The 12296-nt window shown below is 38.9% G+C and overlaps 1 protein-coding gene across 1 annotated transcript in view; it reads right to left on the reverse strand.

The window, feature by feature from the left end:
* Window positions 1–549: 549 nt before the first annotated feature.
* The window catches only part of TEDC2 (tubulin epsilon and delta complex 2), a 327490-nt gene continuing 315743 nt past the window's right edge, over window positions 550–12296 (reverse strand). The window contains exons 13-14 of the mRNA XM_069210499.1: window positions 4872–4961; window positions 550–2602 (exon numbers count right to left, since the gene is read on the reverse strand). Coding sequence (XP_069066600.1) covers window positions 4910–4961 — 52 coding nt within the window. The 3' untranslated portion in view covers window positions 550–2602; window positions 4872–4909. The remainder of the gene's footprint in view (window positions 2603–4871; window positions 4962–12296) is intronic.

Genomic DNA, 12296 nt, shown 5'->3' on the forward strand with positions numbered 1-12296 from the left:
GCTGGAGCAGTGGGAATACCTCCAGTTCTGGTTCCATGGCAGCTCTGGGCAGGTATGTGTTCCTGAAAGTGAGTGTTTCCTTTTATAGAGTTGGTTTCCACCAGGGTTTTCATGGTGGTAGACCGCAGCGGAAACCTTGGCGGTGTGCAGACTCGTAATGTGTCCAGCTGAAACATGGTCCCCGCCTGTCTGAAGGTGCCTACCACCATCTGTGGCGGCCTGACCACTCTGGCAGTACTGGTAGTAGTTTGGCTGTGTTCTGTTGGGAACACCGCCATGGTCATGATTTGGCAGTCATCACTGCCGGGCCGTCAGCGGGATGACCGCCGCCGCCAACATGGCAGTCCTTGGACCGCCTAACTCGTAATGACCCCCAAAGTGCATTAGCTAGATAGGGGGCAGTGTTAGCTTCAAAAACATATGAGTAATATGTCCCTAAAAAAGTCAACACAGTCAATAAAAGAAGTAGCACAATCAAATAGGGATGCTCGAGACATGGTAAATGATAGAAACCATGAAGTTTTATTGAAGAAAAACATTTAATACAGAAGGCAAAATATAGTTAGACTCAAAATCAGACAAAATTGCATATAGGGAATTAGCAAAAGCCTCAGTCAGATGGAGCAAAAATATCGTAATTATTCTAAGTCCTAAGCATGAGACAGACTGACTAAGGTCTGCTTTCTAAGAATCAAGAGATGATTTAAATGGCTCACTTCCAAAACGAGTCCTTTTCAAAGAAAATACACAGGAAAATCAAATAGACAAAATTACTAATATGTTTCCGAAGGCTATACCAATCACAGTATAATAAAATGAAACAATATCAAACTAAATAAAAAATAATTAATTCCCTCTTGACCTAATGTCAATGGATGTGACAGTACGAATCTAGTTACACACAAAACAATGACTGTCTCATATAATGAATAGACCTGCTGAAATGCAGACAGGAAAGAGCACAAATCGTTACATTTCAAAGGAAAGCTTCCTTGGGAGTTCCTCGAGAATCGAATGTCAATAAAAAGCACTTCACTAAGTCACAATTTGCTACATGAGATGACAGGAGAAATTAAAACATGTCTGCATTGAGATTCAAGATGCAGTCAGGCATAGTTGGGCCTAGTTTTACCTAGCACAGAAAAATATGTATTTGTAAAATGCAGTGTTATAATTTCTAATGCAAAACATTCATGTGACAAAGCACACATTATTTTCAGAAAAATCTCCCACAAATCTACAAAGACCTGGTTGATATCAGGTGATTCATGTGACAAACACTGTCTGCCAACACCAGGATATATAAAAAATTAAAAAAATGACCTCTGCATCATGATAGAAAACTCTCATGGTTTTGGGAGCCATTAGTTTTTACTTTTCTAAAAGAAAACTCCCACTTTGGGAGTTTGTTTTTGGGAAAGGAAAAACTTTTAAGTTTGATGTAAACCCCTGTCCCCAGTTATGGTTACACACCAAACATTTAAATGTTTTTGTGTGTATCACCATTGTGGTGGTTCATACAAATACATTGAGTTTGCCACGGAGCTATACATTTTGCAGGTGGAGATTGGCAAATGTAAAGTCCTTGCCACTCTGACTTACTTCTCTACATCCTTGAAATGCTAAATAAGGCCCCTAGGGCCAGATGTACCAAAGGATTTTACCCATTCTGTGTCTATGGGAAAAAGCTTTCGTACATATGGCCCTTAGTCACTTTTCAGTTGGTGATTGCTGTATTCAGGTGTAAAACCTATTCTAATTCGTTAAAACATTTGCCCCTAGAGTATTACAATTCAAAAATAGAATACTACCACAGATACCCCCACAATGTGTCTTTTCTTGCCAAATAATGTAGTCAATCATGCCATTTCTTTTGTAGTGAATTAGTTACAAAACATACACTTATGGATTTTTACATGGATTGCAACAGCAACTGACATACACCAAGCTCTCCAGAGACAGCAGAAGACTATCCAACAAAAATGGTCAGGCAAGGCTCTTTGCATTGGAAGAAAACAAACGATTGAGGATTAACTTCTGATGACTAATGTTGTAATGTTTTGTGATTTGCGCCTGTCACAAATTGGTTTGTGAATGCAAAATTTTTAATACGCCATTGGCTAAAGAATAAATTTATTAATTCGTTGTTTTAGCAGACTGAACTGAATGCATAGTAGATTATAATATAAATATCAAATTGTGAATTCTGATTTCCAAATTGTGATTAACAAATGACATATATTAACTATTCCCAAATTGAGAGTAACTGCAAAACAAATTGCATTTACAACCTTAAGCTGGGGTGGTGATGAGGTCCAAACCATAAAAGGAGCACCATTACTAATCCACAATTTCTACTGTTTCCACTTTTATTCACACTGTTAGTAGGTGTATGTGTAGTATACAGCTAGACTGGGTAGCATGGAACATAATTAAGTGATGCAGCACAAATCTCCAACCCCCCTCCTGAAAAACAATAGCATTATGTTTATTTTCTAATATGCGTACTGACAACATTATTTTTATTTTCCAATGTACATCTTTGGACATTATTTATTTGCGCTGCATTCTTGTGCATGTTTTCAGAGAAAATCTCTGTCACCTGGAAGAGAAAATATATATGTACATAAATATACATTTCAGTTAGGGTTAATAAAACAGGAAAATAGTTTTTCATTTTTAGGTAACTTGAACCCAAACCATAAACTAATTATGCACCAAACAGCAATAGTGATTCATTAACTGCAATTAACAATTTAGACACAGCACCATGGCCCTAGGTGGGTGCTGCATTTAGAACCTGGGACACCATGTCCCGGGCTCCTTCCTACGACCTGCTGGCCACATCGCAACTTCCTGTTGCCTTGCAGCATGAGATGCAGGGGGTGCAACAGGAAGTGCAGGAGTCACACCCTATACATGTCACTTCTTCTCGCCATCGCTGGGATGGCCAGGGGTATATATGATACCTTGCCTCTGGCTTCTGCCTTTTTAGAGCGGAGCGTCATGGCAGCAAATCTTCCCATCCACCCAACCCTTACTTCTTGGGGCAGGAACTCTAATCCTAAATTCATTCCTCGTCACCAGAGGGGTCCTACGATACTGACTCCCCAGAACAGCACCAAGAGTAGGGCCCAGCAATCCTGAGCCAACCAGAGAATGTACACACCAGCTTTGGGGCTATGGAGCACGGCTCACTTGGGATGGGCATGGAGCCGCAGCTTCTGCCCACCTAATCACTGCCAGGCAGGTAGCTTGGTGTTTGGGGTGCGGTGCCCTGGGATGTGGACAAGGGTACAGTGAGGCAGGGGCCACCTCTCACCAATGCATGTTGTTACACCGGTGTGGACAAATGGCATTTTTGGATTGCCCAAGGCCCTGGTGTTGTTGGTGTTCATCAGCCATGATTTATTAATATAATGCATTGTTTATCGAGTGATGTTTTTCTTCTCACAGTTGCCTCATTATTCATGATATGTCGCTGTTACCTACCCTAAGCTTTACTTGTTTGTAATGAAAACTTTCTCACAAATTTCTGTGAATTCTGTTGGTGCCTCGTTTAGGTTGTGGAGGGGCATGGGCCAGACTGGGAGTATCCGGGCCTAACATTACCTGCATTTCAATACGTACAAGGGTTAGTCACTAATTTGGATTTTTGTACACCCCTTCACCTTTTTCACAAGTAAGAAACAGAATAAGTGTTAACATTATTGCTGGATTAATATTACCACTATAGAGTGCTTTGTTGCACAATTTTGATCTCAGGGCCATAATTATACTACTGGAATGTAGACACACCCGTACAGAGCTGCCAGGAAGGTCTCTGTCTTATCAGGTTTCACACGCCCAGGCGTGACTAAATCAGTTTAGCCCATGTGTTTTTCAAACTGGGACTTTCTGGGACGTCTAGTCCTTGTTTAGCCATGTAGAATCAGGACTACAAGTTCCAGAATCCAAAGGCAAAAACCACCATGTAGTGGAGTGGTTAGCCAAGTCTGAACCAGGTAAACCTTTTAGCTGTGAGGAAATGGCCAGGTGATAAGGGCCTGAGAAGCCTGGGAGGGGTGGAGGTAACCACTCGCAGGCTTCAGTAGCTAGTCTTTCTAATCTCATAAAGTGCTGCAGACTCCAGGCGTACCACAGACGTTTGCACTGGTGCAAAAAAAACAATCCAGGACAAATGTATGATAATTTTCTGCAGAGTTGGCAAATGATATGTGCACGTGGGCAAAACACATGGCAAACTGATTCCACCACATTTTCCTGCTTATATTAAATGAGAGCATACGTTCAGACAATTTTTCAAATGTAAACATATGGGAGTATGTTTGAGATAAAGTGATTTTGTTCTGGAAGTTATTGCAGGATTATCAAAAATAGTACAAAAAATGTTTACTTTAAAAAAAAAGGCCATTTCTAGAGTAAGATCAGTTAAGTTTTCTATTACACCTTTAGAATGATATATACACAATATATATATGATAAGTCACAATGCATCTGTAATATGGCCAATGCAATAACATGCACTGACAAAGTCAATGAATTTGACTGTGAAGTGGCAATATGAGAAACAATAGGAAAAAGTAGGTTATGGCAGGTGAAAACTGTGGTGTAAAAATGAGTTTGCCAGACAGGGGGATAGAAGGATGGATGAGATGTCGATGTGGTGAGAGCAGATGAGGCATAGAATTTTCATAGAACCCTTTTAGTTTAGATATTAGACAACAGTTATGAAGGAGGAGCAGCACCTGGTGTGAGGTTGGATCTTAGACACCCATTACTGAAAGACAACAACTGAGCATGCAGATAAGGGCAGCTGAATACTTAAACATACGGTTTACTTCCATCCACTGATATTCTCTCTGACTTACCCTCTCTCTCCCAGATTCATGATAGATGTGGTTCATAATTATAGGGCTGTACTTCTAAAATATTCCAGATGTTTCATGGCACAGTAAATGCTGTGAAGACATAACAAAGAGCATTAGTGAAAGACTCAGTCAAAGTATCGTGTCACTTTCTATAAGAGCCCAGTGCCTATCTGCCCATCACAAAAGATCCCTATGTTTCACCAGTCGGCAGTCACCCTTGTTTTCTCTGCCTAAACTGTAAAATAATTATAGACTCGCCATTATTCAGCTGCTTCCAGAATCCTCTTTATATTGTATGACATGGGGTAAATTCCCAAATCCTCTTTAGACTGTATGGCTTGAGGTAAACTTTTACAACTCAAGAAATAAGACTTCCTCAGCTGCTCATTTAAAAATAACGCAGCAGTGTGGAAAGAAGCTTTCACTTTGTGAGTGAAGTGCAGCAGGAGGGAATCCAGTGGGCAGGAGATCATGCTGGCGTCCCATAACTATGCTGATGGTGTTCCTCTGGGGGGTAGTGTGATGAGGCAGCTCTTTTCAACAGCACCTGCTTGAGTTAGGTGCATTGCATTTATATGCTAATGCACTTTACACCTTTAACAGCCCTTTCGCCTGGCTCTACCTATTGGCGTGAAAGGACCAGGCAAGGTGTTAAGTGTATTAGCATGTCAACAGGCGGCAGGGTAGATGCAGATGTTCACTAGTCTATAGGGCAATCAGGCAGTGCCCCACAACCTTGTCTTACAGGTCAGTGTATGAGCTGGTTTTTTGGTTGTTTGTGGCCTGATTTATGGTCTGCTGCACTGGTTTTTGCGGTTGATTTCCCCAAAGATATCAGAAGTACTGTCCGCAGCAAGCAAAAATGTATGCAGTCTCCCGTACCTTGTAAAACAGTTTGCAACATGTCTTTACAAGTTCAAAATAGCCCTGATTTGCAAATATGGCTCACTTTTTTTTAGCTATCTCATTTGCTAACGAGGGCCACTTGCTGCTCAGTCCAAATCTAGATATGGCGCATTCCTGCCCTTTTTATTTTGGTGCAGGGTAGCACAGCAAGAAGGTTTGTGGCTCAGCCCTGCGCCAAAACATTGTCAATCTGGCACTCAGTTTTTAGACTATAAGGCAAGTAGCCAAAATTCAAAGTAGCCCATGTTCCACAAGTAGAATGTAGTAAATTTTATGAATAATCTTAAGCTGCCTAAACTGTGATTATAATTGTTGTTTTGTATGCAGCTGTATGTTTGTGTTTCATGCAATGTTTATATTTTTTATTTAAATTGTCTCACCAACTTACCTATGTTAAAAGTAGGCCATATTCCTGTTTCAGACTCCAAACCAAGCAGTCCAAATTCAAAGCAATTATCCAAAATTACACAAAGGTGTCCCTTCTCCACACTGGTGAGGCCTCTGCCTCTAAAGACGCAATGAGCCTCTCAAGATCAATAAGGTATTGGAAAGACATGGACCGGCATCTCTAACAAGAGGTTTTTGTCTCACAAGAGTAATTGCTAAGACAACATCCCAGTCCATTGTTATTTTGCACCCCATGCTACCTCCGTTTGGACCCATCAATATGCAGATCAGCTTTGGTCTTGCTCCATTTTGAATGGTCCAGCCTGAACTGCCAGATGAAGTCCTCCCTAAACTGGAACATATGCAACCCAGGACCAGTTTCACCCTTAAAAGGGCTCATCAGCTAGTCATAGCTTGGTTCCAGTGACACAGTGCACTGGACCTACATCTGGGCATTACCATCCCCCTTAGGGTGTCACACCGAAGTATACAAAAAAGTGATGGATGAAATGCTTCAATTAATCTCAGCGACTTGCTTGATTTTAGTTCTTATGTCTGATTCCTCCCTATATTGATCAACATAGCTAGCAGTCTAGCAGTTATGAGGTACAGTTACAGATGCCACACAACAAAGCAGGTCTTTCTACACCTCAATCTTCAGGTGTAATCATTAAATAACACCTGCCACTGGTCCATGGACCTTTGTTCGTCAACAAGGAGTATAAATGAGTAAGCATCTACATCAATCAAATAACATAACAACTTATTAATAACTTTTGTATTGTCAATAAAAAGAATGTTATGTAAGTTTAAAAGTTTTTTTTCCAATTATATTTTCAATATTTATTAATCTTTTAAGTATCAGTATTAAAAGTTAATATAATCCAATAATCGATACTTCAATATCAGGAAGAATACAACCTTGTTTAAAATTATAGTTCATATTGTAATAATACAGCAAGTGTGTTCCATAAAGAAAGTTCCCTAATTTAAATTAAATGGGAAACATATAGAATAATGTGTCATTAAACATGCCCAATAAAGAATTCTGATGAAGGAATGAATGTACAAGCAAAAAGCCTTTACACATCAATTAAAAGGAAAGATCAGGCTGGAAGGTATACTCAGCTATAAATGAGCAAGTAGTTAATAAAACAAAAATAGGCTAAACAAATCTCACATGAAGAGAGGTATGATCTCAAGAAACTCAGATATGAGTCTCCAGCAAATGTGAATGAGAGATGCCCTACTCTAGGAACATGCACTAATATAAACACAGAACATTCTAGATGATTCTAAGTGTCTCTTCACTTTCTACAAAGTCCAATAGGACCTTGGCAAGCTCCTGGAACTAGGTAAATTCACCTTGTTCTCAAGTCCACACAATAAACCTTAGACACATGTCCTTGAAGAGATACTTCATCCACATTTTCCGATTCAGACTATTCTTCCCATGAATCATCCTTCCTGTTTTCTCATTTCCTCCCAAGCGAGAATCCCACTACCAGTTGTCTAATACAAAACAAATGTCTATTCAATAAGTAAGAGAAGGCTTCTGGAAAGTTACAACATCTGCATCAAAAAGAAGGAAGAAAAAAAAACATCCTGTGCAAACAACAATTCATTAAAAAATAAAGGCCTTTCAATGTTAGTGCATTATATTCCATTAATATGGCATCACAGTTAGACTAACTTAAGCCAGTATATTATTATAACTTTTATAAGTCTGTAATGCCTGAATATGACTGCTTACTCCAAATCTACATTTTAATGTACATTTTATATTTCACATACTTTTTGCACTTTTACATTAAATGCACATTAATTTTGTAAAAAGATAAATTCGCATCAGCAACTCCCTCCTTTCATGGTTGAATAAACATCACAATTTCTTACAAATTAATCCTTTAAGGTACATCTTCCTTCCTGGCTGTATCTCCAAATCTATTTTTCAAGGTTTTTGTATCTTTCAACTTCTTGTATGCCCTATTCTTTTTTTATTCAATTTCTATTTCTTCTATCATTCACTTTTTTCTTTCTTTGTTCTTCTTTTTAGTTAAATAACATCTAAATCATCTATTTAAGGCATATAAGTTTATTACACATTACCAGCAATTAATATAGGCTTCAAAAGTCCTCCTCCTACAGCTACGAATCGATTGCTATAGGCAGAAGCACCTTTACTTAACTTCATAACACACTACCAGTTTTTAAAGACTCTAATTCAGGTTTCAGGTCAGAAATGTTTTTTGCCAATTCGTATATCTTTCTACTGTCATTGGGTATGGATGAGCAATAATGTTGAACCTTCAACATTTTACAGCCGTCACCTTTCCCTGCTAACAATGTATCTAAAGCCAATCAATTTTGCAAAACCTTTGATCTACTAGCCACTAATTCTGTGTTAACTGCTAGCAAAGCACCAATTTTATCCATTGCCTCATCATTTAAAACTACCCCTACTAAAGGTATGATTGCTCCAAAAATATCTCAACGAATTGTATTCCATCCGTGGTACTACGTGTGTGTGAGACGTCATTGTTAAAACATCTATACTATTTACATGATACATTTTGGGAAACAGGAAAGCTAAGTAGCAAACCTCATATCAATCAGCAGGTAACTGGAAATATGGACCCTGTCTGCAAACAAAATAAATTCCAGGAATAATTGATTCTTTCCCTGTTAATCTCTGAACAGGTCCTCAAAGAACTTCAAGTGTGTGTTCACAGCTACTTATCCCAATGTGGCTCTTTCTAAACAGATTTCTCCTCTAATAAACACAATTTCCCTTTTTGTTGTCTATTCACTTTTAATTTTGGGTTTGTCATTTTCTTCTTGTACTTATCTTCCTCCTTCTTCCAAAAATTCTTTAAAACATCCTCCTCTTTATTTGCCTTGTGAAACAGGAGCTCTTTCAATGGCACTATAAATTTATTTTCTAATGGTCTCATTACGAAAGATTGATTCCATTCACAAGCCTTGACAGTGACTACAACTGTAGGGGACCTATAGAAATATCATGCAATTTCCATGTTTTTTGTTTGTGGATGAGAATTATTTTTTTCTGAAGGGGAACCTTTAAATAATCATATCCAATTGTGAAAATAATATTAAAAACATTCCTGTCTATAAAACAAACTAAGTAAAATACTACATGTAATTACATATGGAAGTAGGGTGTGATGATGGGTCACATTTTCTGCAGCTGAAGAAGGTAAATGTGCACAGACATACAAAACCTTGGTATCTAAAGATCTAGTGTATTTCTGAACTAATCTAGAATAAACATTTGTTGAGAAATATTCCTTTAAAATATCTATAAATGAAGCTTTTAATTTCTTCTCATCAATTGTGATAGCAGGTGACAAAAGTGCAGAGTTTCCATCACTGGGGTAAAACTCATTCCAACTAAAAGAATTATAAGTGCTAGCCCAACAATTGGTAATTTGGAAATAAGCACTATTCTACACTTAACTTTGGTAAGGACACACATGTTTGCCTACACTCAGACCTTCAGTGCAATATAGCAGCAAGCAGACTCAGTATTCTGCGTTCACGTCTACTTGTGCAAATGAGCAAACCTTTTGGTGTTTACTTTGCTATTATTTAATTTAGCCTATATACGTTAGTCTTGGTAAGGCATCCCTAGCCCTTTCCTGTCTTTTTCTAAAAAAGTCATCCCTACTCTTGTACTGCAGCTTTGGACATAGAGAATTCTAATTAATTATTTTTATTTTAGTCTTCGTTAGAGAATAATTGTCAATCATTTATCAGAGTCTTTTATGATTTGCCTTAAATTTTTAGCTCATCATTTGTCGTCTTTCAGTTTTGAATTTATTAAACAGTGGTTGTCAAGTTATTGTCTGCAATATTATTTCAGGAATCTTAAATTAGCGCAATTTTAGTGTGGCATATCATAAAGGTTCAAATGAGTCTGATCTCAATTTGGATTTTGATCTGATGCATTAGGTAATAAGTTCATTCATGTGCAGAATACCTGTGATAAGGTACCTGTGATCTCCTTGGTGTCTGTTAATCTTCTGCTGTTTCACTTATTCCACTAGATTCTGCTTTCTCGATTATGGTTTTGTGATATGACATACTATATTTCAACTACCTCCTACCAGTTGGCCATTCCGATCTCCATGGGGGTCTTTCTCTTCTCACACTTGTCCCTTGATCTGGACCATTTAATTGATTTCATGGTGATTCATCTTCCTTTACTTTCAACTCTCAATTCGTCATTTTCAGTTGAGATTTCTACACACCCTCTGCTGTACTCCACTCTCCCTCTGGTCCTTTAGGATGTATAGACACAGGAGTTCTACTACCTGGCTCAAAGAACACCAATCCTTCAACTGGATACCTCACTCTCTGGGTATACGAAGCATGCACCCAATTAGGTATCCTAGCACACTTGACAGCAGTGTTGGTGATTAAGATGACTTGCTAAGGGCCCCTCCTCCTTGGCTCCAAGCAGGATTTAAAAAAAAAAATTATTATCAAAACCCAATAGCCAGGGTTAAAATTGTGACACTGCTCCTGGTTCGGATTAGCAGTGACAGCTCCAACCTTGTGAGAAACAGATCACAGCACATCAGCTAATCCTTTGCAATACTAAGGTATCATATCATATATGATGCTTATAGGTGCATTCACAGACTCATCAACACAAATGGTAATGCGTACGGCCATTTTTGAGAAATAGATGCACAGATTTTGGCTAATCAAGATTTCAGCATGCCATTCAACTGTTCAACTATCGCCGAAGCCTCAGAACGATAGCTACTCTGTTCCTCTGAAGAGCCACAAACAGGATTCTAAGGACCTCATTATTAATTTAAATATTTAATTATTGTCATATTCAATAACAACAGAGAAAGTACTCCATTATCCAAAAAAACAACAAGACAGACAAAAGTGGGAGGCCAAATACAGAAACATTTAGGCAAGTCTCCTTTATGCACCCTCAATAGTTGCCACCTTAGGTTTTCTGCATTCAATGAAGCTGCCTTTTTACCATTCATTTTTTAAAAATTTCTTACCCCTACTTCAGAAGGGAGGGTGGATTTGCCCCAAAGAAAGACAAAAAAGGGCAGAGGGCATTATCCTCCCAACCTGTCAATCCTGAGGTATCCCAATTTGTTACCCTCCAGATCTACATTACAGTTCTATCCCCACCTCCAGGCTCAGTTCTTTGCTCAGAGTCTAGCTGATGCCGCTAGTCTATTCATGGTGCCCATATACCTTCACCTGTGCGCCAAGATGTATTCCCTCTTTTGGCATACAGGGCCATTTCCTGGTTGAAAGCTGCCAGAAGACATCTGAGCTATTGTTGGGAGATTGGGGGGTGTCTTATCCAGCCAAGGAGGCAATACAAAGCTGAGCTATCACCAGGCTTGCAAAGATAAATCTTTGTGCTCGGCTGAGAGTGCTATCTGATTGCACCCCTAGGAGAATAGGCTGATTAGTCAACACCACCCTTTTGCCCACACACATATTGATGAAATTAGAAGTCTCCCTTCAAAGGGTAGTTAAAGAAGGACAATTGCTGAACATATGAGCTAAGTCTGCCTCACTGAAATTGCACCATGGGCAAGTACTGCCCACTGAGCCATCCCATTTCACAAATTTGAGCGGAGTATAATAGAAGTTGAAAACTGTTTTATAATGCTGGGCTTGCAGATTAACCGATAATAGAATTAAAATCACAAAATCCAGGATTCCAAAAAGAGATGCTCTTTCCATCCTGGTCCAAACCTACTTGCCCACTTGGCAGCATGCCATTCTAGATCATCCCGATAATGGCTCCATGAGCGCTATAGCCTGAAAGCCAGAGACCCCCCCTTTTCTTCTTGAGAAGAAGGACCTCATTATTAAAATGAATCCCTTGGTCTGAATCCAAAGGAACTGTGGAATGAATTCATATGACAGCTGTTTAGCCACAGTGAGAGTGTCATGTCTCTGTGTTGGATAGGCTTCCACTCACTGGGAAAGAACACACATTACAACCAGGACATATCTCAGGCCATTACAAACAGGCATTTCAATAAAATCCAACTGTATTCTATTTAAGGGCCCTTCTGATCTTCCCATGTGACACAATGTTACAGTGGTTCTTTTTCCTAC

Source organism: Pleurodeles waltl, chromosome 10 (genome assembly GCF_031143425.1).
Source record: "Pleurodeles waltl isolate 20211129_DDA chromosome 10, aPleWal1.hap1.20221129, whole genome shotgun sequence".
NCBI lineage: Eukaryota > Metazoa > Chordata > Amphibia > Caudata > Salamandridae > Pleurodeles > Pleurodeles waltl.